A 25,168-nucleotide genomic window follows, 5' to 3' on the forward strand; every position below is an offset into this window, starting at 1 on the left:
CGTGCTTTACTGAGTTGCTCTGTTGCTTAAGCAGCAATGATCTCACTAAATCTATCTCCTTCCCTAAACCCGGGTCTCCTCCTCCACAAGACCCGGACCCGTCAACAACCGACCCGTCTCTCTGCTCTTCCCTTCACCAACCCTAAACCCTTCAATCACAAATACCCATTAGGGCTTTCTCCGATTCGCGCCGATTCAAAACCCTTGCTTTCTGTTTCACTCACCAACCCCGAACACTCATCTGGGTTCTCGAGGAAACCTAGATCCATCGCCGCCGCCGCTGCAACTAACTCATCGGATTCAAATCCAGACGGGGATTACGAAAAATCCGATCTTGGCGAAGCAGAGAAGAAAGAGAAGAAGGCCAAAACACTTCAGTTAGGGATCGTGTTCGGTCTTTGGTATTTTCAGAACATCGTCTTCAACATCTTCAACAAAAAGGCACTCAATGTCTTCCCTTATCCATGGCTTCTCGCTTCGTTTCAGCTCTTCGCAGGTTCTATTTGGATGTTAATCTTATGGTCTTTTAAGCTTTACCCTTGCCCTAAGATCTCGAAGCCTTTCATCATTGCTCTCCTTGGTCCTGCATTGTTTCACACTGTTGGACACATCTCAGCTTGTGTCTCTTTCTCCAAAGTCGCTGTTTCTTTCACTCATGTTATCAAATCAGCTGAGCCTGTGTTCTCTGTTATCTTCTCGTCTCTGCTCGGTGATTCGTATCCTATAGCTGTGTGGTTATCGATTCTTCCGATTGTTATGGGTTGTTCTTTAGCTGCAGTCACTGAAGTCTCTTTCAACTTAGGTGGTTTATCAGGAGCTATGATTAGTAACGTTGGTTTCGTGTTGCGTAACATTTACTCTAAACGAAGTTTACAGAGCTTTAAAGAGATTGATGGATTGAATCTATACGGTTGCATCAGTATACTCTCTCTGCTTTACTTGTTCCCTGTGGCTATATTCGTTGAAGGATCACATTGGGTTCCTGGTTACCATAAAGCCATTGCATCTGTTGGGAAACCTTCTACCTTCTACTTTTGGGTTTTGCTCTCTGGTGTCTTCTACCATTTGTACAACCAGTCTTCGTATCAGGCGCTTGATGAGATCAGTCCTTTGACTTTCTCTGTAGGGAATACAATGAAGAGAGTTGTGGTTATTGTTTCTACGGTTTTGGTGTTTAGGAATCCTGTTAGGCCTCTCAATGCTCTTGGATCAGCCATTGCTATTTTCGGTACCTTCTTGTATTCTCAGGCTACTGCGAAGAAGAAGAAGATTGAAGTGGGAGGTGATAAGAAGAACTAAGGGCAAATCCAATGCTTCCTCGAGCTTGTTTTATTCTTTTCCAAGTTTTGTTTTATGTTTTTGGTGTTTTTAATCTTATTATGAGACTAGAATCTTCATTTCTGTTACTTGAAAGACTTTGATCTACTTTAGTTTCATTAATTTGAAGTTGGTCTGATTCTGAGAAGGAGTTAAATTTCTTAATCTTAAGCCAGTTTCTGCCTAATACAGTGAGACTTTGTGAGTCCAATTCAAAAACTGTACACTAAAAAAAAACACAAAAGAGAGTTTGCCTTCTTTTCACCAGGAGTAATGCCGGAACCTTCTCCGGCTTGTTCTCCTGAAAGGTTTACAAGCCAAAATGCTAAGATCAACAGCTGCAGCAAGCGCCATGAAAATAGCTGCATCTTCCACACAAGTTACATGCCGCATAGCCAACTGAACCACAGGCTTGCTGCTTTTTCCTTCCCCTTGCACTCTTGAGCTCATTACAAACCCGCCTCCAGAGACACATTGTCCCAGACCTGAGAAGTCACCGCTACTCTGCGGGCTTGGGATTGGGGTAGCTGCAACCGTTAGCATCTGTTTATCCGTGTCGATTAGAAACTCCCCGCCTTTCTCAGCGCTGATGAGAATTTCAGACATTAAAACATCTCCAATTTCTAGCCCGTTTGATAGAAGATGGAATCTGCAACACACAGAGTCTCTGATCCCACGTTCCCGCCAAGCTTCGAGCTTTCCCCATGGCTGCCAGCTGTTTGGTCGAGATGGGTCAGGTCTGACTACAAGCCAAGCACCCGGGTTTGACTTGGCGACCCAATCACAGCCAGTGGATGGGACAAAAGGAGTTGTTATGAATGCAGCAGCAACTGCAGAGCCAGAGAGATCATGTATCTTCACCTTCCATCCTTTTCTCTCACGTCTCTCACTCTCGAGCTCAGTTCCATCGCCTGAACTTGACCAGTATCCATTCAACGGATCCACCTGTGACACCCTGAAAGAACCAATAGCTACTATCAGTTACTAAACAGAGAGCACAAAGAAGACAAGATTTGTGTGCAACTATGAATAAAATCAAAAAGGTCACCTGTCTCGGCTAAATTTGCAACTGAAGATAGGTTGCTTGACAGAGCCACGAAGCTGAACTATCTGAGGGCTCAAGGTAGTAACATCCTCGAACTGGAAAACATATCTAGGATCAGGATCAAGCTTCACTCTCAAATGAAGCTGAGCGCCACCATCCCGCTTGTTCTTTCCAATACCGATCCATCCATTGAAGAGAATCATTGGTTTCCCTTCTCCCCATTGAGGACCTACCTCCAACTTAAATATCCCAAGGTGCTGTCTTTTAGCACCAACCCCGCAACTCGAACTCTTTTTACCAGTGAAAACCGATATTTCCAAGTGAGCATGAGTATAGAAACATCCAGGGGTCAGAAGAGCTCTTAAATCAGATTCTTCAAGATAAAAGCTTGTGGAAACTCCCTGATGGTCAGGAGCTGCATCTAGGGAAGGCATCAAAGGGACAGATGTTGTCTGAACGGGAAAACCTCGGAGTTTTATTTCGCAAGAGCAATAGGAAGAACAGCTCTTCTTCTCATCTGTTCTTGAGGAAGAAGAGTTTAAGAGGATCTTTGGAATTCTCAAGGCAAGAGAGCCTACTGAAAGGCGAATAAAAGCTTGGGGATCCATTAAAATGTCAGAAAAATCTCCCCCATTGGATCACAGAGGATGCATATCCATTGTGGTATGATCAGTCAACCTAACAAACCAACACCACCAAAGACGAAAGAGATTAAACCAAAGTTAAAACACTTGTACTGAAATTAAAGTTTCCCTCTTTTTTTGCTTTGAGTATAACAAAACCACTAAGCTAGAGAATTTAATATCTTTCCTAGTTTCCCACATAGCTCTAACCTATAAAGAACAACGATCACATGACTTCTACCATTAGTAAACTCTCTAGCTACAGCAAGTTCTAAGAAATTAAATTACTTTTAGAGTAAACAAACAGCACAGGACAAACTTGATTACATTAAACAAACCTTAAAGCTGTATAGAAGCTGCTCAAGCTATATATATAACCAATTGAAGTCAAGGTAAAAAGAAACAAAGAAGCAGAGAGAGAATCAAATCCAAGTGAAATGAGCTAAAAATTTAACAAAATAATGAATAGCAAGCAGAAAAAAAAAGCAACAAACTTTATGGAATTAGGATTTTACAACAAATGAGCAAAGAGAAAAAGAAAGCAAATTAGAGTTGTAATAATACAAACCTGTTTAAACCCATAAGCATTATTTTCAAGACAATATGATAAGATCCCAAGAAAAAGTTAGAACCTTTCAAAATCCTCTCGTAAAACCAAAAGCAGAAGAATTTATATATATAAAAAAAAAATGTGAGTGATGAAATGGTAGAGAAGAATCAAGAGAGAGGGAACAGAAACATGAAATTCATAGAAAGAAGAGAGATGATTTAAGTTTATTATGATTCGTTTTGTTTTTTTTTTTGGTTTTCAAAGAGAGAAACTTTTCTTCTTCTTCTTCTTCCTTTTCTCTCTTCTATCTATCTCCCTCTCTCTCTCTCTCTCGTTTTTGCTGTGTAAGTAAAAAATGTTGTAAATACCCGAAGAAAAAAAATGGAGATATTCTTCAGAACGAAATTGACGGGGAGAATATAAACGCAAATAAAGGGGTTTCTATTTTTGCTCCTATATATTACAATTTATCTCCTCTTTTTATCCTTTTTAAGTTTTAACTAGGCCTGGGCATTCGGTTAACCATTCGGTTTCGGTTCGGTTGTATTCGGTTTCGGTTATTTTGGATATAGTAATATAGTAACCATTTGGATATTTTTGAAATTTCGGTTCGGTTCGGTTCGGTTTCTTTCGGTTCGGTTTCTTTCGGTTCGGTTTCTTTCGGTTCGGTTTCGGTTTAGTTATTTAAATAAATAACCATAACTAACATAAATTATATTAACATTAACCAAATAAACCAAATATAACCAAAACTAACCGAATATAACCAAAATTAACCAAATATACAATAACAAAAATACAAAAAAGGGAAAAATATGGATTCAATTTTACAAAATAGTATTTAACTTTGTAAATTCAAAATAATAACATTTACATATATTGATTATTTAAAATATTTAATTGTTTTGAATCTAGAAATAATTTATATTTTAAGTTTATTTTATAGTTTTGCATAATATTAAGTATATAATATTTGATATCTTCTAGGTTTTCGGATATTTCGATTAACCATTTAATTGTCGGTTCGGTTCGGTTCGGTTTCAGTTAGTTTGGATATAGATTTTTACTAACCATTCGGGTATTTGAAGAATTTCGATTCGGTTCGGTTTGGTTTTTTTCGGTTCGGTTTCGGTCGGTTATTTGGTTATCGGTTATTTTGCCCAGCCCTAGTTTTAACGTCAACGTACAAACAAATATCAAATATATATTTTTTTTTCATTGGTTCGAAACAAAAAAAATATAATATGTTTCATTTTGACCATTTTCTGCAAAACCAGCCTGTAATTTATACTCGATAATTTTGTATAATGAACTCATATATAGAGTAATAAAACTTATCGAGTAATAAAAAATGGATTAAGTATAACAAATTTCTTTATACTTTTTACATGCTATGGAAAAAAAATTAGATATGATGAGTTCATACATCAAATTTTAGTTTATATTATTAAAAATAATTTTATTTGGTACTAATTAGTACTCCCTCTGTTTCAAAATATATGATGTTTTAAGCAAAGCACGCTAAAATTAAGAAATTTTTACTTTTAACAAGTTTAACTAATCAGAAACAATACTGCATAATATAAAATACTAAACTAATCTAAAAGTTGCAATGAAATTTGAAAACATCATATATTATGAAACAACAAACTTCTCCAAAATATCTTATATTTTGAAACGGAGGGAGTATAAAATTTTAATATAAAAATATGATAGTAGTTATGATTTATTAAGAAAAACAAGTGGTAAAGTTTATTTTATCTATTTAAAACTGATATGGTTTCTTAAATGTGTACTAACAAACATGCTATGGAAATTAATGCTTTAAAACAACTGTCCACTCAAATTCTATCACATCATATATTAGTTTTTTTTGGTTCTTATATTATAGATATTTTTAGATTTTTAAAAAAAAAAAAACAGAATTCTTGTGAGATAGTTTTATAAATGTAAATGAAATTTCATAAATATTATTTTGAAGTTTAAAATTAAATAGATATTTAAATTCTCTGTATATGAAAAGGAGATCTCTTGTCTATGTTCAACATGATTCAATATTTTCTACCTAGTTTTTTTTTTTAACTTTAAAAAAATATTAGTCCCATCCTCAAAGCATGTTGAGGAACTATAATGATCTAGTATTAAATAAATGGGTATCACTTATGGTATCAACAATAACTTCAACGCAGTCGAATTATTGAACTAGGAGGTAGGTTAATAGTGTTTGGTGAGGGAAAAAAAGAGATACTACTAATAATGCAAAACTACAAGTCAATAACAAATGAAACAGCTTAATACCAAAACACAATGTTTATGAGTTTATCTATTACTATTATTTATAAGAATATGGAAAAAAAAAAAAAAAATTAAGAATATAAGTAGATGATGGATGGATGGGTACGTGAATACAGCTGTAGCCATGTTTCTCCTTTTCTTTTTCCATTCAATATTTACATACAAAAATAAGAAACAAAGAAAAAATCTAATCACTTTCAGACACATAAGCCTGACTTCATATCCCAACTGTCCACTTTATTTTATTTGATTTTTCAAGAATGCAACCTACAATTATTTGTTTTTTTTTTTTTATCTTTTCTAAATTACATGTATTTGAATATTTGATGAAATGATGCACTAGTAGTCTACTAGCGTGGCCATCGAAACTTGTAAATTTATTTAAATCAGTTTAGAATCGCAAACCAGATTTATAGTGAATTGTTTTACATGCACCACAAAAATTGTAAAATGGATAATAATATTTTGCACTACGTTTACTATATAAATCATAAACCTACTATAAATGTAGATAGAATCGCTAAGTTTGTTTATACTAATATCTAGTGTTCATATTAATTTGATTTGATTAGTACCAAATTATAACACATCCAAGTTTCACTAAACAAGATGATTGAAATAAAAATCAAAGAATTGGATTATAAAAATTAAGAAAGAAAGAGCCGCAAAGGAGGAAAGGGATAGAGATGGGTTTTCGAGGAGGCTGACATCTTCGACATGTGCCTCTCTTACTGTCATTTACTTCATCAATCTCAGAACTTCTTTTGCCTTCTTTCTCTTTTGCATCAGAACTATATAATATATATGGTTATGTCTAGATTCTCTGGATAAATGATGTTTCAAACTGTTCTGAGTCAAATTAATTGTGGATTTCAAGAAAAAAGGAACGTTTAAGCAAAATGGAAATCTTGGATACAACCAAGCTGAAAAAGAGGAATAAAAAAATGTAAAGATTTGTGGACTACAAAGGAATAAAATAGTACAAAGAATCCTCTAATTAAGAAAAAAATAGAAAAATGCGTTAGAATTTTGATAATGTCTTTTTTCCCTAGTCATGTAACATTCTCAAAGAGATATTTGTTGGTTATCTTGTGGATGTTATAAAAGAGGAGTAGTGGTTATTGCTGAAGAGTAAGCGCACCAAAGAAGCATAAGCATGAGAGAACACACATTTATATGCGAGATGATGTTACGGAGTTTATATTAGTATAGATTGTGTGGTTCGCGTTTGTTGAAACCTTTAATAGACTGCGGTACGCTAGCGTTGTTGAGGTTTTGCATAGTTAAGATCTAAGAGCGGTTAAACAAAACAAAACAAAAATGCATCATGCAAAATCTATTTCGAGTTCGATTAATAGGATGATAAACACGTGAAAACCATGAATATTAAGTTTTATTTTGTCTACGAAATTGTCAATTATCTTTCCTTTTTTTTTTTGTCTTCTCTTCTTTATCTATAAACCATTCTTTTCATGATACTCTTTTTATACATGCATTTGTATGCATCAAATGTTACTTTCTTTTCTTTGCTTTAGAGAGTTTGATTGCATCCATCCTCTTGCCATTTCAGAATATTTGGACACTTGATTATGACAATCAATTAGCGACTTCACTATCTAATACCGTTTGGTCGTCTTGATTACTTATTTTTTACTGACCGTTCTTGAACGAATTTGGAATCGTATAAAGTCGTAAAGAGTTCATAGCTAAGTTTATCAATTATCAATACAATAGTTTTTATTCATCTACTCTTATCTCCCGGATTTGTTAAAGTAGTTTGATTTTATTTATTCACTACAGATCCAAAATTCTTAATAATCAAGAACTTGTCATTTATATATTTGTCAAGCATCCATGAAAGTTCGGATAAATGAACAAGGTCAAAATTATGGTTAAACCAATCTTTTGTCATGTTCTACTTTTTATATTTAATAACACATGTTATTCCTAAAATCTCAAATCAGAGCATCACACAAAACGTTGAGACATGTTGTTGTTATCATCAAATTATATATTCAAACTGTTTGTGGTCATATGAGTGAAAAAAACAATGTGTATATTAAGACCTCAGTCAACAACTAATATATACCAGTCTTGAGTCTAAACAAACACAAACTCAGTTCAAATCAAAGTTTGTGTGCCCGCCTAATCCTTTATTTTATTTTAATTAGTCGTATACATCCAATTATCATATGATTAATTAGAGGATCGTCAAATATCACATTGCATATATACAGATCAACCATTGATAAATATATAAATTTAGTAGATAAAATTAAAAATAAAAAGACTAGCTAGTGACAGGTTGGAGAGATAATGTTGTCTTTTGCAAACTTTTCTCACTCTTTTGGCATTTTTGTCTTTCCACTGTAAATTTTCCTAGGTTGGCAACAAACTCAAAAGCATCTAATACTCTTTACATACAAAAAATCCAAGTTACTTTTTTTAAAAAAAATTTTTGGTTCATATATTCCTTAAACCAAACCAAGAAACCCAATAAACAAAAGTGGATAAGTATTCACTAAACAAGTCTTAATCATATTACACTTCAACTCCAGAAAAAAAGGCAAGAAGCTTATTGAAGATTCCACATCAATATTAAAGAGTCGATCGGTTTCAAACAAGTGGATCTCAGTAAAGGAGACACCTTTGTACTGTACATGCCAATGTTAAAACAAAAATAAAAAGCTTCATAAAACCAAAACCCAGAATGAAAGAAAGATCACAACTTTCTAACCTCTAGCTAGGCTCGTTATAACTACTACATATGTAATTTTATAGACTTGTTAATATTTATTGCTATGTAATGATAATGTCTTTGAAGTTTGGATCAATCTCTTGGAAAGAGATCACTTCCATTTCTTGAAGAATTTGCCCTTGTGCTTCCCAAACATGCCATGTTTCCAGCGTTTTCCGAATTTTCCGTGCTTGAACTTGCCGTGTTTGAACTTACCGTGACCATGATGCCCGTAGCCATAGCCGTGACCGTGGTGGTGACCATAGTGTCCATGGTGAGACATATGGTGAGCACCAACTGCTGCAGCCACTCCACCAGCTATTATAGCTCCTAGACCTCCGTGGTGATGTCCTGTAACATTAATTTGATCAACATCAAGTCAAAGGACTCTTTTTTCAAACGCCATTTGCTACGTGTTTACAAAAGAAGTAAAGGTTACAGGATCATTTGGCGAAAACGAAATAACACTAAACATATAAGCAAACGTAGAACAACAATCAAAAACCTATATGTCACCAACATGTAAAGATATTTGTATGAGGAAGCATGAAAAGTTGAGACTGAAAGTACCAGAGTGAGATGGATGGGGATAACCGTGAGATGGATAACCGTGAGGAGGATAACCAGCAGGAGGGTAACCACCGTGTGGAGGATAAGCAACTGGTGGATAGCCATAAGAAGGAGGAGGAGGAGGCGGCGGGTATGAATAAGGAGCTCCATAACCATGACCATGATGACCATAACCGTGACCATGATGAGGTGGGTAATGCCCGCCTGCAAATCCTGCTAAGTGGTGGAAGAGTCCTTTGTCATTGTGATCATTACGATGATCGTCTCCCATCTTTTTTCACACTTTGATTTTTCAGAGTAAAGGGTAACCAAAACTGTAAAGAAGAAAACACATTGACATTAGATTATGAAAGAAAACAGATAATAACTCTGTGTGAGGATCAATAATACTAAGGGGCAAAGTGAGAGTTGGTGTGTCTACTCCAAATTTAAGGCTAACGGTAGTAAAAACTCAAGAGAACAGGTATCAAGAGACATATAAAGATTAAAGAGTCATCTTGTTAGTCTACAGATCGAAACAATCCATTCACAAAAGATGCTTCTGACTAAGAATTGAGAAACTTTCACCAACAATGCAAATCCGAATTCTCTGTTTCCACAGATACAATTCCTTCTCTATACGAACAAAAAGGATCAATTTTTTCCTTGAAACATTCTAGGGTTTTATAGCACTGATTTCTAGGGTTATAAAAATCTCAGATTTAGTAAGCTCAAACAAACATAGACAGAATTGAAAGATTCCCATATCAGAAGATTAAACAAACTATCGCTATCCAATACACAAAACTCCAGAAATTATAAATCTAAACAAAAGATTAAAGATGTGTGTTCGTACCAAGCTTAAGGGTTTTTTAAATTTCTCTGATTCCCGCGAATTCGATACTGCGACGGTCTTCAAGCAATATAGCCCAGAAAGAAAAAACGAGACTTGATTCGATTTCGTAAATTTCCAAAGATCACGACGTCGGCTTCACATATATATATATATAAATGTACTAGCGCGTTTTGTGGAAGCAGAGGAAACGCCTGAGACGCTGCTAATCGAGCCGTAGTTTCCACGCCACGCGTTTCCTTTTATTTTTTAATAGTAAGATTTTTCTCTCTATTTTTCAACATTAGTCCTTTTTATTGTTTTTTTTTTCTTGACCAAATAATATAGTAGTAGTATATTTTTAATAAAATACATACGAATAAGTTCTAGATAATGAAAAATATATTATGATAAGGATCTGATTCCAGTCAAATTAACACACACCTAATCCATTAGAGATTTTTATCATTTAATACAAGTCACATGTCTTGTTTTTAATCAACTAAAAAAAGTCCTGGTACGGTTTGGTTTTAAACGATTCGGTTAGCATTACTAAGAACTCAAACCGACCAAAATTGAGGGAGAGACCTTTGGTTGTTTGGAAAAAAAAAAACTGAATCATGTAAGCTGACGTTTCTGGTAAAGTCTTCTGTAGATTCTTGCACCTACGAATTCTGCGTGGATCTCTCGTTCCGTTCGTATACCCATCGGGTTATCCATTAGCCAACCATCCTCCTCTGTCTCAACTGTGTCGTCCATGTGTTGAAGAACACTTGATTCCTCGTCCAACTGATCTCTCATGTCTTGAGCCACATCCAACACATCTGATTGCACAAAGATCTGTTGACAGCCAAAACACACACAAAAAATAGTAAGCATAAAACCTTAAATAACCAGTAATGTTGTTGGTAGGCATTGGAGGGTAAAGAAAGCTTTTTACCTTTCCGCCGGGTTTTAGGTTTTGAAGAATGGAGTTTACCAAAGGCTTTTGGACAACACGTCTCTTTTGATGACGTTTCTTGAAATGAGGATCTGGACACTGCATTTTTTTAACACGCCCCCAATACAAACAAGTTGGATCATCATCATCATTATCACATCAACACAGATCCTGGAAACATTCTCTTACTCAGATGCTTTCTCACTTACCAAGATTGAGACAATCTCCAACGGTCCAGGATAACTCGTTATAAGCTGTTCAAAGGAAACCATGGCGTTTGCAAATATGAAGTGTCTGAAAACCCATTCCAAAAGAATCCATCAAAGAAAGTTAGTATTACACAGAGAAGTATTCTAAAGATCTTCCTCTAGGTTTGAATGCAATAACTTACACGTTTGAAAGTCCGAGCTCATCCACCCAAAAGTTGGCGCGTTTGACCAGCTGCAAAGAAATTGAACTTGTTTAGGCCAATGTAACCGAAACTACAACTAGCTAAAGCAGATGAATAGTCAAGTGAATTTGAAACTGTCAGAGGAGCTCGATGCCTACTTTCTGACGTATCTCCAGCCCCAAGTAATTTGTCGATCCAGCATTCTTATTAGCTAGCCATAGGAGAAATCTGCCACTACCTAAATTATAAGGAAGTAACCACAGGATTAGTAGATGAATCCAAATCCAAAAAACCATTTATAAGGCACAGAGGCAAGAACGGAAGGAAATTTTTGGGTTTTCTAAAGTTGAGAACACATTTTCAAGTATGAAAGAGGTGTATGACCAGGAGGAATATAAAGGAGAGCTATTTGACTGTCCAAAAACGAATTCAGATTCCACGGAAAGATGCCAATTATGCAACCAAAAGCTTCCAAGAGAACTAGTCTGTAATGTAACTCATCAATTAAAAGAACAGGATTGGTGGTAAACTAATATTTCCCTCCTACGTATTCGTCTTTAGCGCATAACTAGAAGAAGCATAAATCAACTTTAGGAAGAAGACTACAAACAGAGTTGAGTTGAGAGAAAACACAAGTAAGCTCACAAGTTACCACTTCCAATATCCACCATCAGAGGAAGTGATGGATCCTTATATACTTCATCCCAAACAGGAACTGGAGCTGGTTTCTATCAGAAAGAAAGACCATTTGTAAATCATATATGCTTTCTCACATATCAAGGTTAAAAAGCTGTCACAAACTTCGCAAAATCATCAACTTACAGAGAAAGAGGAACTGAGAGGATTAACATGCTGTCTGATTCTTTTATGCCCCACTTCCTGAAAACAAACACAGAGAGAGAAAAAAACAAATCCTACCAACTAATTAGAGATAGTGACAAACCAGGTCCTTAGTAGAAGTCTAGAGTCTAATGAATATGAAAAGCTCTCAACTTGGAACAACAAATACATAAAGCAAAAGAAAGGAGCATACTTCAGATATCTTATGCATGAGGTTTAGCTCTGCATACTCCAAGTCCACCAATTCATTGCTTCTCAGTTCCTTTAAATTGATACAAACTGAGGTAGACGCAGAGTTAAATGCTCTGAAGCTGCTACAATGGCGAGGGATTTTGTATCCGTTCGTGAAGCTATGCGGCGATGAAGCTAGAGAAAACACCCTTTTCGCCAAAAGCAATGGTGTAGTTGAAGACGAAGAGCAAGCTTGATATAGAGTAGCCATTTTTTTTTGTTGTTTGGAGGATAAAAGCAGGATTCGATTTTGTTGGATTCGACCATAAAAATGTCTTCTTTTCTTTTCAGTGTTCTCTTCTGCCTGAGGAAGAGGAGAAAGCTGTGTGATAAGTACAATTTCAAGAGTTTTGTACTTAATGTGACAAACGTTGAAACAAATGGGGTGTTTCTGTAAATACATCAGAATGAGAACACGGTTATTTTTTAATACATCAGAAACGATTCTTCCATCACTCAGGCCCACTGGCTATAAGCCCATATACAATTAAACTTTTTGTTATGGTTTTCTATTTATTATTATATTCTACATGTTGTTGATTTTTTGTACATTTTCTTTCATATTAGTTTGGCTATATTTTGTTGTTTTCCATCATTCTAACCTTAAATTTTATTTATTCATCTATGTGCATAACGTTGTTGTTATCATATGTCAATGAATGTTTTTGGTTTAGTTTGAATATTTTTTTATTATTAAATTATAAGCTTAAATTTAAAAGAAAGTGTGACCAGTGTTATAAATAAGGTAAACCTTTTGTTTAGTTTTTTTTTTTGTCTACGTGTACTTATTTTTTATATTTTCCTATTTTTTTATGGGAAAATGACACCCACACCCACTTTGGGTGTGAGTTGTGTCACCCACACCCACTTTCCACTCTCCCTATACTTTCCCAAGTTTTTCCCTTATGTGTCCACTTTACTTTTACAATTTTGCCCTTACAAACAACTTACCTCTCTTTCTCTTCTTAAAAGTTACCTTACTTACCTCTCTTTGTTCTCCACCGTTGGATGTGTTCACCTTGTTAGATTTGTCGATTGTTTGTGGATAAGAGACATAAGTTGAATGTAGGGTTTGTGTCCCCGTGAACGAAACATGGCTGCGCAGGTAGGGTTTATGTTGTGTGGATAGGGTCGTATAAATGCAACTTTGTTTGATGTTCGTGGATGGGTGTGATATCTTTCTTTGATTTGTAATGCAGGGTGAAGATCCGAGTTTCTGTGTGGTAATATCCGGTAGCTGGAGCTGTTCTGACGACGGCGTTTGGGGATTCAAAGTTGACAATAAACTTCTCTCGCGTGTAGTTCCACTGTCTTCGACGACAACGTTAGGAGAGTTAGAAGTTTCTGTCGTTGGTGAATTCGGTTTGGTGGAGAAGAAGGCTAATCTGAGTTACTGCATACCAACGTTTATGGATTTGACGACGGGGGTGAGGACGCCTCCGGTGGTTGTGACAATGAATTTAGGACTTCAGTATTATATTCAGATGCTTATTCAGAACTGTGGGTTGAATTTATTTGTAACATTTGAGGAGGTTAAGAAGAGAGGAATGGGTAACGACGCTGAGGATTCCGATTGCAGAGAGGAAAGTCGGAAGAGACGTAGTTCGGGTTGTTCGTTTGGGCTTAGTAACAGCGGTAGTGAAGAAGGGTTTATAGGGGAAGCCTCAACAGCCGGTTCGAAGCCATTTGCTTTTGAAACAAGCCAGGTTGATGAAGAATATATGGCTGAGTTGGCAGAAATAGAGGGAAAGATGAAGGGCAGTAAGGGTGTAGAAGATGGGGTTGGTCGTGGGATGACATGTACACAATTAGGTTGTGTTGAGAAAATTGACGGATTGGAAGATAGTTTTAAAGATGTAGACGAAGAAGAAGAATCTGTTTTAACAGATGTAGCTGTGAGCCCAAGGAGCTATGATAAAGAGTTTTGGGGGAATTTCATTGGCGATCAGTTTGGTCGGGTGAACGTGGTGGAGATTATGTGTAACACAAACTCCTGTTTTGATCACACTGTCTTAGTTAACGGAGCTGTTCCTTTAAAAGAGGAGAATAAAGTGAGGACAACTGGTGGTCTGGAACAGGTCGGAGTTGTTGATGGCGAATATGTTGATGTAACCACGTGGTCAGGGAATTGCAACTGCACAGGATGGTCGCAGGCTAGAAGATATAGATGACGAGGAGTTTGATATTCCTCCTCTGTTTGACGACACAGATTATGTTAGTTCTGAAATACCGGATCTTGATTATGAGGATGATGGGAAAGGTATCTATAAGGGTAAGGTGTTTGCAAATAAAGAGGATTGCCAGATAGCTTTAGCTATATACGCCATCAAGAACAGGTTTCACTTCACGCAGACGACGACCAAGAAAGAGTCGTTTGTAGTTAGTTGTTCTGGAGATAGGTGTGACTGGAGGGTACTAGCTTGTGAAATGAAAGAATCCGGGTACTATGTGATCAGGAAAGCTAATCTAGAACACACATGCCCAATAGAGACTAGGGCCAATTACCTAAAGAAAGCGACCTCGAAGGTGATTGCAGCAGTGTACAAATCAAAGTTCAGTGATCCTACTAAGGGACCGGCACCTTTGGATCTCCAACAGATGGTATTAGAAGAACTGAGGGTCGATGCGTCCTACCGCAAATGTCATAGGGCAAAGGGGAAGGCTTTGGAAGGAATATTTGGTCCTGATGATGAGTCTTACGAGGATCTTCCCTGTTATCTCCATGTTTTAAAAGAAGCGAATCCTGGTACTATAACCGATATTAAAACTGAAGTGGTTGAAGATGGTAGAGAAAGGTTTTTGTATATGTTTTTGGCTTTTGGGGCTTCCATAGAAGGTTTTAAGAAGCTTAGGCGTGTTATTGTTGTGGATGGGACTCATTTGAATGGGAAGTATAATGGAGTTCTTTTGACCGCGAGTGGACAAGATGCTAATTTCCTGGTGTTTCCGCTTGCTTTTGCTGTTGTGGACAGTGAGAACGAAGACTCATGGACTTGGTTTTTTGAGAAATTAGAACGAATCGTTGCTGATAGTAAGAGCCTGACCATAATTTCAGATAGGTGCCCGTTAATATACACAGCGAAGAAGAGGGTGTTTCCTTTGTCACATCATGGAGCTTGCATAGTACATCTAGCCCGGAATGTTAATGCGAAGTTTCATAGTAAAGGACTAGCAAAACTTGTGACGAATGCAGCGTTTGCCTATAAGGTAACTGGTTACCAAGACATCTATAGACAAATTAAAGCTAAAAACGTCAAATGTGCTGCTTTCCTGGATAAAATTGGAGCAGCTCATTGGAGTAGGGCTTATTTCCAAGGGAACCGTTACAATTTGATGACATCCAACATTGCAAAGTCTTTAAACAATGTGTTAGGCAAGGGTAGATCCTGTCATATTATTGAACTACTTAAGTACATTCGTGCGATGTTAAGTAGGTGGTTTAGTGCGAGGCGCAAGAAAGCTGAAAAGCATAGAGGGTTGACTACGCCGGAGGTAGATAAACAGATGCAGAAGAACGTGGATGGTGTTCGTGGTAGCAAAGTAGGCAGTCTATCTAGTTGGAGTTATGAAGTGGTTGGTTTATTGAATGGTAAGCATCATGTATTGCTTGATATGAAGCAGTGTTCTTGTAAGCAGTACGATAGGCTGAAAATACCATGCGGGCATGCATTGATAGCAGCTGATACGCAAGGGATCCCTTATGGGACTTTGGTGGGTGACTGTTACAAGACAGAAACATGGAGAAGGACTTACGAAGGGATAATTAATCCTGAAATTTGTGATGCTGAAGTTCCTGTTGAAATAAAGAACCGTGTTTTATACCCTCCTAAGGCGCGATGTCCCGCTGGGCGTCCAAAAGAGAGTAGGATTCCTTCTATTGGTGAATTTCGTGTAAGTGGGCTTAATATGTGATAAATCCTTTTTTAAATATGTAGTGTTGGTATCCACATAAACATTTGTGTAACGTGCCAGGTTTTTCTGGATATGTTATGTTGTTTGCAGAGTAATGGACTTGGGAAAACAAAAGTGAATCGTTGTGCAAAGAGACGGGACACAATCGAACAAGTTGTTCGAACCCGTTGCCATGAGGATGAAGGTAGACAGTTTGTCGGTAGTGTGGAGAGCACTGTTTTTTGGGTTATTCTTGGGGTGAAGCTAACCGGATTAGGAGCAGATAGTAGTCAATTGGAAGTGTCCAGATTTGCTGTTTTTTGTGGATGTAATTTGGAACACTGTTGCTTTGATTGCTATCTTAGAAAATACATTAGGTATCCATTCCATCTTGTTTTAATGGATATGGTTTTATTTTGGGTAGTCATTAACGGATTTTTTTGGGGTACTCTATTGGATTGTAATCGAGAAGAAAGGTTAGTAACCACCTTGGTATGGTTTGTTGGGAAATTGAAAGTAAAATAGTCTGTCCACTTGGATACTAACTATGTGGATTACAATTAAAAAGATCATACGTCGTTGAGTTACTTCCTTGACAAAGATCATACGTCGCATTAACTTTAGTATCCACGCTCTAGTTTCCACATGAATTATATTATGTAGAAACACAAACATGTTGTAATCCATGTGGATATTACAAATGTGGAGAGTTAAAGAACATAATTCATGTGGATAGTTAAACGTGGATGATTGTATTAGTCTATCATGTGACAATAACAACGGTTGTTTGTAGAGTTTACTTCCTTGAAGGGCAGAAACTTTAGTATTAACTACTTCCTACGTTGAGTTTACTTCCTTGACAAAGATCATTCGTCGTATTAATTTTAGTATCTATGCTTTCGTATCCACATGTATTATATTATGGAGAGTAACAGATCATAATTCATGTGGATTTTTAAACGTGGATGCTTGTCTTAGTCTATCAGGTCACATATTATATCCATGTAGATAGCCGCAGGTGCATATTATATAGATCGAAATAGTGATGTTAATGTATCCATATGGATATTATTAATGTGGATACAGTCATTTACATTATAGTTGGGTGTACATGATAGTTGGTGTCATTTACTGTAAGCTGTCGTTCAGGTTTATGTTAAGATACATACTGTAAGGGTTATCCGAACCAAAAATTTAGATTATTTTAGATTTGTATCCATAACCCAACCAATAGCAAGTGAAACGTGGTCGTCGTTTAGAACACAATAAATGAGAAAACGTTGTGTCGTTTCGATCCCCGAAAATTCATTGTATCGATTGAATCTGTCTATATGCATTCAATCGTCTCATTCTCGTTAAGTGCCTTTTCGATCATGACCCCTATAAAACTCCTCTCATTGTCGAACGAAACTTTTGTGTTTCCTTCAATCAACAATATAATTTCAAGAGTGCAACAATGGCCGGAGAGGGTTCAAGTGAACGTCTTAAACGCCTCGCAGAGGAGCCAACGGCAGGAGCTAGTTCGAGTAAACGCCCCAAAAGGAATGATGATTTCGAATGGGAAGGGGAGGTTCTGGAGGCCATGCGAGCCGCGCTAACTAAGACACGAAAGGTGACCGAGACGGAGACTAGGGATCACTACATGGCAATAATTCAGATGATGGAGGATCATTACCAGAAAAAGGAAGAGAAAGCAGCCCTCCTTCATCAAGTGGAAACCATCGATGCAAAAATCCATCAACTTAATGAAATCATGTCTCTGGAAATTGAAGATTTGGTGGGAGAGTTGCAGACTCTTGAGGAGTTGCGAGAAGTGGCGGACGCCGATTACGCAGGATGTCGGGTTCCTCCTCCAATCGATTGGTCGAAAGTTGAAGCTTAATTGAAGATTTATTATATTTATTTTATGTTATTTTCGTACGCTGTAAACAACGTTCTTTCTCACAACATCCGCACTATTTCTAACCTTGTTCTACGTTTTTAATTTATCTATATTCTCAATCCTTTAAGTCATTGTGAAGTTTACGGTTTGGATACTATAAGATACATATCCATGTGGACACGTATATATGTTAATTAGGTCTATCCACAACAGATGCAAATTATTTTTGGATATCTGTCCACAAGTTTAACGGAAATTATACATTCCCTCTTTAGCAGACACCATAATTGGTAGACATACCAAACACCATCCATGTGGATATATATATTTGGATACAGTTATATACATATCCGTATGGACACGTACAATTCACCCCCATTGACCCTAAAACTTCACTCATCATAAGGTCAACATTTTAAAAATAACTAGTCGAATTCTATCCATGTGGATATTAAAATGTGGATAACAATAAAGTATAGTCCATGTGGATATTGAAACGTTTATGTATTTGTTAGTTATCGAGAAAGCGAAGGTGCCCCCTATTTGGGTCTACAATTCGATATTTTAAGATCAATAATGATAGAAGAGAATTATTTGAAAGTAACGACAGTTGTCAGATTAGGGAAGTTGCAAATTTGGACGCTTAGAGGTGGAAAGGATGAAGACATGCTGGTTCATTTGTGAATTGATGCGTGCAAGTGTTTGGTCGTGCACAACGGGGGCACCTACGACGTTTATCTCTAAACTTCCTCTGCAGATCTCCGTAAGCAAGTCCCTTGTTATTAGTCGCCCACATTACGTATGGATTGGCTGTTTGTAAACATTTAGAAAAGAAGCAGTAGTATTTTGAGTGTCGCATTGACCACCACAAAAGATCTTTCGACTTGTCTAGGCGGACCGTAGAGAGACATTCCTTGGAATAAACAGCTTCCAAACCTTGTTTTCCAGAGAGTAGCAAGTTCTTCAAGGCCTCCACACCATCTTGACCCAAAATTGAAGCTACTTTGGCTAGTAAGTCGTAGGGCATGTGAAAGTCTGAATTGGATTCGACCTAGGAGTTTTGTTTATCTAAATAAGTGCTTCTGATTGTTAGTGGATAAATAAGGATGAAATGAAGTGAAACGAAACTTACGTTAAGATAAACCTCATGACGCTCAAGATTGGCCATCAGCAGAAGTAAATGTTTTGCTTCTTGAGTCGTGGTAGGGGGCGTAAACAGGTTGGAAAACTTTATATAGAGGTAGAGTAATTTTTAGGGTTACTTATGGCTTGTTGATTGTATCCACATAGCCTTTAACCACGTGGTCACCTGTCAACCCCATGTGGTCTGTTTAGGCAGTTTACTAGTAGGTCTTCAATAAATTTAGATAATATAGTGTAGTTCCTTTGTTAATTACTATCCACGTATTTATTAGATACAGGTAAATATAATGAATGTATCAAACACATGGATGGTTTGATGTGGATTTAGATGATGAGGCAAGTATATAGGGGACCATGGAAAATATATCCATGTGGTTAATATAAGGTGGATAATTATGTCTAAAAACGTAGTAACATAAAAATTGTAAAATGTAATGTCCCCCCAATGTACATCAGCGACGCTTTTTTAGTAGGAAGTAGTATAAGTAAACATTATCCATGTGGATTCATTTAAATGAGGAGAATCAGCTTTATAAGGAGCACGTAAGGTCTCGGGAACAGAGCACAAAGAAAAGGAGAACATGGATCCAACATACAACACCGCCGACGAGGCTGCTAAACGTTTGATTAGCCGCATACATTACCCCGGCCCTGTCGGTTCTTTGACAAGGATATGTGACCGAAAAAATGAAGAGGAGTCAATCAGCGCTGCTATTGAGCAACTAAAGTTACAGGTTTGTTTTCTTACATATACTGTTTCAGATCTCCGAATCAATATGTTATGTGAGCCCCTTTTCTTTGGATTTTTTTGTAGTTACCTCCGCGAAGAGATCTACACATCCCAGCCCCTATACTTGCCAAAATCGTGAGTTTGGTATCTGAAGATGGCCCGATGGGGCTGAAAAACTGGATACTTGCTGGTCGCGAGGGAATAGTAGCTGTTTTTTCCCCAGAGACGCTTTCGTCGGTAAAGTTGAACCGAGATCCATTGTTTGTGACCTGGTCAAGGCCTTCGCATGTCTTCTATGGTTTCTTTGTAAGGTGTCTAAACCAGAAGAATCCGTATGCTTTGTATGTGAGAAGTTTGTTCTTAGCGTTTCAATGTCTTCAATTGAATGAGGCAATTGAATTGGTCGGTACGGTAAAGAGTCTGTACCCAGTGGCAGAACTATTGTGGATAATGTTGAGCAGCTGCGCTGGCATTCTAAATATGGATGTGTACTGGAAGTTTAAGAAGAAGTATGGATTTACTGAGGCAGGGAAACTCGCGGACTCTTTGATGTACCACATCTACTTTATCGGGCCTCAAAGAAAAAGCACATACGAGAAGACATGGTATTTTGAAGATTTCCCAAAGTGTTTGTGGGAACACAAAGCTCTTAAAGAAGCGAACGGGGAGAGATGCATGGAGTGTATCTACTTTTACCTATCTAAAGATATTGTGTATTTATCCTAAGTTATTGTAATCTGGGTGAATTTCTGTGGCTAGTTTAACTAAACTCAGTTTATTGATGATAAATCTAGAAATTTGTTTGCAAACTTACGAATAGACGTGATCAAACGCATACTTTTCTATGTTTTAGTAAGTGTTAGATTTTTGTTTTTCAGGTGTGTACACATTTGAATGTGATTGGAAGGACAATTGAACATAAATAAAGAAGATAACTTACACATAGTCTGTGGATTACTATTTTTTGGATAGATTAATCAGTTTTTTAAGTGTACGCGTTGTTGCTATCCACGTGGTTGTTATTCGGTTATTGCTATCCACGTGGTAGTTATTTTGTGTACATGGACATCGATATTCAGTGCATTGTTTCGATATTTCCTTATACCGCCTACAATTACCCCATGGATCGAAACCTTGTCTTTTTAGGAAATGTAGGTAGAGGCACAGATAACCTGCAGTAGGTTGTGGATAGGTTTTCTGTGGATATGTGTTTAGATACTCTTGTTTAAGTCGAGTTAAAGTGGACATCATTAGATTGTCGACTGAATTAAATTCAAATGCTAAAAGTAGAATTCATATTAGAGTAGCAAATCTTAAGCAGATCTTATAGGATAGGAGTTTGAGCGGATTTAAAAGCAACATACAAACATTATATCTAAGACAGAAGCATTATATCTCTTGATAGATAGTAGAAGATACAGTCGATACACCTTTCCCCATTGAATTCCCCGAACGCTGCGTGGTTATTACCGCAGCTTGGCACATCTTCAAAGAGCCAAGTATCAGAATAAGTCCCCCATCGCTTTGGCCGCATGCTGCAGATGTGGTACATTAGAGAGTCAGCCATCCTATCAACATCACCAAAACGATACTTTTTTTTGTAGGTCCAGTAACAATCCGAATCCAACGTCCCTTCGCAGCTCTTCAACATAATCCACAACAACTAAGCAACTAGGTACACATGTTTAATGGTACTCACCAAAGAGACGGCCTCTTTTAGATCACAACATTGAAAAGCTAAGAATAAACTTTTCACATACAAAGCGTAAGGATTTTTAGCGTATAAACACCACCCAAAAAAATCATAGTACACAGAATCCGGTCTTGACCACTTAACAAATTTGGAATGGCGATCCAACCTAACCGATGAAAGTGTAGTCAACGAGTGAACTGCTACTCTACCTGCACGCCCTGCGACAAGCCAGTTCCTCAAATGTTTGATGCCATCCTGAGCTACGAAGCTGACAATTTTCGCCAGAATTGGTGCTGGGACGTGAAGATCTTTACGTGTTGGGATCTGTAATAGCGACAAGTATAAATATTAAATTTACCAGTGCTTAAAAATCTATCTGGATTCATACTGTAAAAAGAATGAAACAAACCTCAGGATTCAGGCGAACAAGAGGTTGGGTGGTTGGTTCTTCCGCTGGTTGGCGTTCAGTCACCGGTGTCAGTGCACTATGCGGACGAGGGAAATGCCTTTTAGGTAAAATTCGGCCATGTCCGCATTTTCCCTGAGAGCAGTTTTCACAGACGATTTTGTACGTCGGAATCATTTTCAGCTATCTCATAACAGAGAGATACTCTGGTTATATAGAATCAGTAAACGAAAACACTAAGGGAACATGTAGCCCTAAATAGTATCTGCAAAACACTAACCACGTGGACGTATCCAGTGGGAACTTGATTCCTAAGCATCTTAGTGGATAGTACCTAATGTTCAATTCTGCCTGATTAGGAAGAAACAACCTTAATATTAAAAAATGAGCTAAGTATAGAAATCCACGTGGACAGTATATTGTGGTCATAAAAGTTCTTATCGATTATTTGTTACAAGAGTAATAGTTGTGGGGAAATTATTGCTGTTGGTGTGGACATCTTTAAAAGCTGAGCCAACAGATGGAGTAGTCTACGGAAGAGAACAGTGAGCCTACGGTTGTAGGCGAAAAAATGTTACATCACGACAGTGCTTTTGAAGGAGCATTTAATGTGTAACAGAGCAGACAGTAAGGAGAGAGAGGGAATACTGATAACACGTTTAAAGCTCTGACAAATTTTTTAAAAATGGTGTACGGAAAGGATTTATCCAGCGGAAGACGCCAGTACTCGGAACGCTCTATCCACATGGTTTTAACCACACATAGTTTGAAAAGTTACGAGAACAAAGTTCGTATCCATGTGGACATCTTTAAAATCAGACCTACCTAAAGTTCTGACTTTGTTTAAAGCTTATGAACCTCCGTAGGCGAAACGAACATTGTGGAAGCAAAATTATTTGTTGTTGGTCATGGCAAATACACAGCGTTATGAGGAATCTGTTATAGTAAGTTCCGTTTTATTTCTTGGGGAATAACATTCATCTTACTAATTAACATTGATATACGCCACATTAAATCTGTTCAGGTTGCTTCCAAAAACGAGTTTCACATGCCACCCGAGCTGCTTGCCAAAGTTGCTATTTTTTGGGCTGAAGATGGTGTGGACGCGTTGAAGAACTTGTTAATTACTGGTAAACAAGGTTTGAATGCTGTATACTGCAAGGAATGTCTTGCAACCGTGCGACTCGACAAGTCCGAAGATCTCGTGTGGTGGTCAAATTTACACTCGAAATACTATTTCTTCTTTTCCAAATATCTGGAAAACGGTAATCCGTATGCAATGTGGGCGAATAATAACAAGGGACTTGCTTTCGTACATTTTGTCCGAGGTTGTTATAGTGCTCAAAACTGGTCTCTCTCATATGTGGATGGCGGATCAATTGATGTAGCTTCAGTAATGGTGGATCATAAATTAGCACCACCGAAGACAAAGTGTAAAGTGGGTCGTCCTAGATGTCCTCGTTGTGGTGGAGCGAAGACTCCTAAGAATCATTTGCAAGGAAGTTCTCATCATTTCCACTTGTAGGTGACAGACACAGATTCTGATGTTTTACGTTAAGGTTGGTGGATGTGGACTGTTATGAGATGTTGTTGTGGTCTGGAAATGTTGACAATCCCTTAATTTTTCGCTAATTTTTTAAGTGGATTCTGTGTTTATTTGTTTTTGATCTCCTCGACAAGTTATTTCTAAATTGTTGGCCATCTGATGAGTGTAGAATAGGGTAAAGGGGGCTACTTGTACGTTTCCACATGGAAATGTATGTAACTGAATCCAAAATATATAAGTCCACATGGATATGTACGTGTGTCCATTTGGTGCTTGCTTAATAGGGACGGAAAACAATGTTATAAATTGTTTGGATGTGGTGCAAAAGAACGTGGATAAGACAGTTCAAAATTTTAAACGAGTACATAAAGACATGACATAACACTACTCATCGTTGAATTTCACTTTCATCTTCAACCAATCAATTGGAGGAGGAACCAATTCTCGCATCTCCTCAAGCCTCTGCAGTTCTCCCATCAAATCTTCAACTTCCTAACACAAAAATTCATTGAGTTGGGAGTTTTTTAGGGTTTTAGGGTTATTTCCACACAATGTTTTAGGGTTTACTGTTAAGGGTTCATGGGGTAGGGTTAAGGTTTAGGGGTTAGGGTTTAGTGTTTAGGGTTTAGGGTTTAGGATTTAGGGTTTAGGGTTTAGGGTGTTGGTTTGAGGGTTTAGGGTTTAGGGTTTAGGGTTTAGGGTGTTGGTTTGAGGGTTAAGTCAAGGGTGTTGGTTTGAGGGTTTAGGGTTTAGGGTGTTTGTTTGAGGGTTAAGTCAAGGGTGTTGGTTTGAGGGTTTAGGCTTTAGAGGGTGTTGGTTTAGGGTTTAGGGTTTAGGGTTTAGAGGTTTAAAGGGTGTTGGGTCTAGGGTGTTGGTTTGAGGGTATAGAGTTTAGGATTTAGGGTTTAGGCTGATTCTTTCCATTTTGTTAAATCTACACTCTGGAATCAACAAAGTGGGGGAGCTCAACAAACCTGTTTATGTAAAAAATGTATTTTCAGGTTTACCACAGCAACATGTATTGGTTGGGTGTAAATTAAGTTTGAGTGAAAACTGCTCACTAGTTAATTAGTGAGAGATATCCACCGCTGTCTGACCACGTGGATATAAATGGCTATATGATATGGGTGTATGTCATACTACTAAGCCGCAAATAGATAGTGTACATGAGCAGAGCAATTGTACTTGTCAATTATCACGGAATCCATAAAAACATGTCCATTTGGATACCGGGGATACCCTAAATCCTAAACCCTAAACCCTAACCCCTAACCCCTGAACCCTAAACACTAAACCCTAAACCCCAAAATGTATTTTCAGGTTTACTACATCAACATGTATTGGTTGGGTGTAAATTAAGTTTGAGTGAAAACTGATAACTAGTTAATTAGTGTGAGATATCCACCGATGTCTGACCACGTGGATATAAATGGCTATGCTCATGTAAATTAAGTTTGAGTGCAAACTGCTAACTAGTTAATTAGTGAGAGATATCCACCAATGTCTGACCACGTGGATATAAATGGC

General features: G+C 37.3%; 5 protein-coding genes across 5 annotated transcripts; 2 read left to right on the plus strand and 3 right to left on the minus strand.

Annotated features, from left to right (window-relative positions):
• The first annotated feature begins 36 nt into the window (after positions 1-36).
• Positions 37-1,465, plus strand: LOC147918591 (xylulose 5-phosphate/phosphate translocator, chloroplastic). The gene has a single exon (XM_087503452.1). It carries the CDS (start codon positions 37-39, stop codon positions 1,297-1,299), a length of 1,263 nt encoding a protein of 420 aa, XP_087359578.1. The 3' UTR covers positions 1,300-1,465.
• Positions 1,457-4,004, minus strand: LOC109124561 (uncharacterized). Its single transcript, XM_010494421.3, has 3 exons — positions 3,554-4,004; positions 2,366-3,040; positions 1,457-2,272 (listed from the first exon to the last, which is right to left on the minus strand). Exons 2-3 carry the CDS (start codon positions 2,968-2,970, stop codon positions 1,579-1,581), a joined length of 1,299 nt encoding a protein of 432 aa, XP_010492723.1. The 5' UTR covers positions 2,971-3,040; positions 3,554-4,004; the 3' UTR covers positions 1,457-1,578.
• A 4,401-nt stretch (positions 4,005-8,405) lies between these two features.
• LOC147918592 (uncharacterized) lies at positions 8,406-10,285 on the minus strand. Its single transcript, XM_087503456.1, has 3 exons — positions 9,973-10,285; positions 9,138-9,451; positions 8,406-8,918 (listed from the first exon to the last, which is right to left on the minus strand). Exons 2-3 carry the CDS (start codon positions 9,406-9,408, stop codon positions 8,680-8,682), a joined length of 510 nt encoding a protein of 169 aa, XP_087359582.1. The 5' UTR covers positions 9,409-9,451; positions 9,973-10,285; the 3' UTR covers positions 8,406-8,679.
• Positions 10,286-10,381: 96 nt separating this feature from the next.
• On the minus strand, positions 10,382-12,718 carry LOC147918593 (uncharacterized). Its single transcript, XM_087503457.1, has 8 exons — positions 12,313-12,718; positions 12,102-12,158; positions 11,932-12,007; positions 11,438-11,517; positions 11,280-11,329; positions 11,098-11,182; positions 10,889-10,987; positions 10,382-10,788 (listed from the first exon to the last, which is right to left on the minus strand). Exons 1-8 carry the CDS (start codon positions 12,559-12,561, stop codon positions 10,567-10,569), a joined length of 918 nt encoding a protein of 305 aa, XP_087359583.1. The 5' UTR covers positions 12,562-12,718; the 3' UTR covers positions 10,382-10,566.
• A 725-nt stretch (positions 12,719-13,443) lies between these two features.
• On the plus strand, positions 13,444-16,722 carry LOC147918594 (uncharacterized). Its single transcript, XM_087503597.1, has 5 exons — positions 13,444-13,455; positions 13,550-14,428; positions 14,475-16,241; positions 16,353-16,556; positions 16,666-16,722. The coding sequence occupies exons 1-5, from the start codon at positions 13,444-13,446 to the stop codon at positions 16,720-16,722; spliced, it is 2,919 nt and encodes a 972-aa protein (XP_087359723.1).
• Positions 16,723-25,168: the final 8,446 nt, after the last annotated feature.

Source organism: Camelina sativa, chromosome 20, assembly GCF_030686135.1.
Source record: "Camelina sativa cultivar CO46 ecotype springtype chromosome 20, ASM3068613v1".
Taxonomy (NCBI): Eukaryota; Viridiplantae; Streptophyta; class Magnoliopsida; order Brassicales; family Brassicaceae; genus Camelina; species Camelina sativa.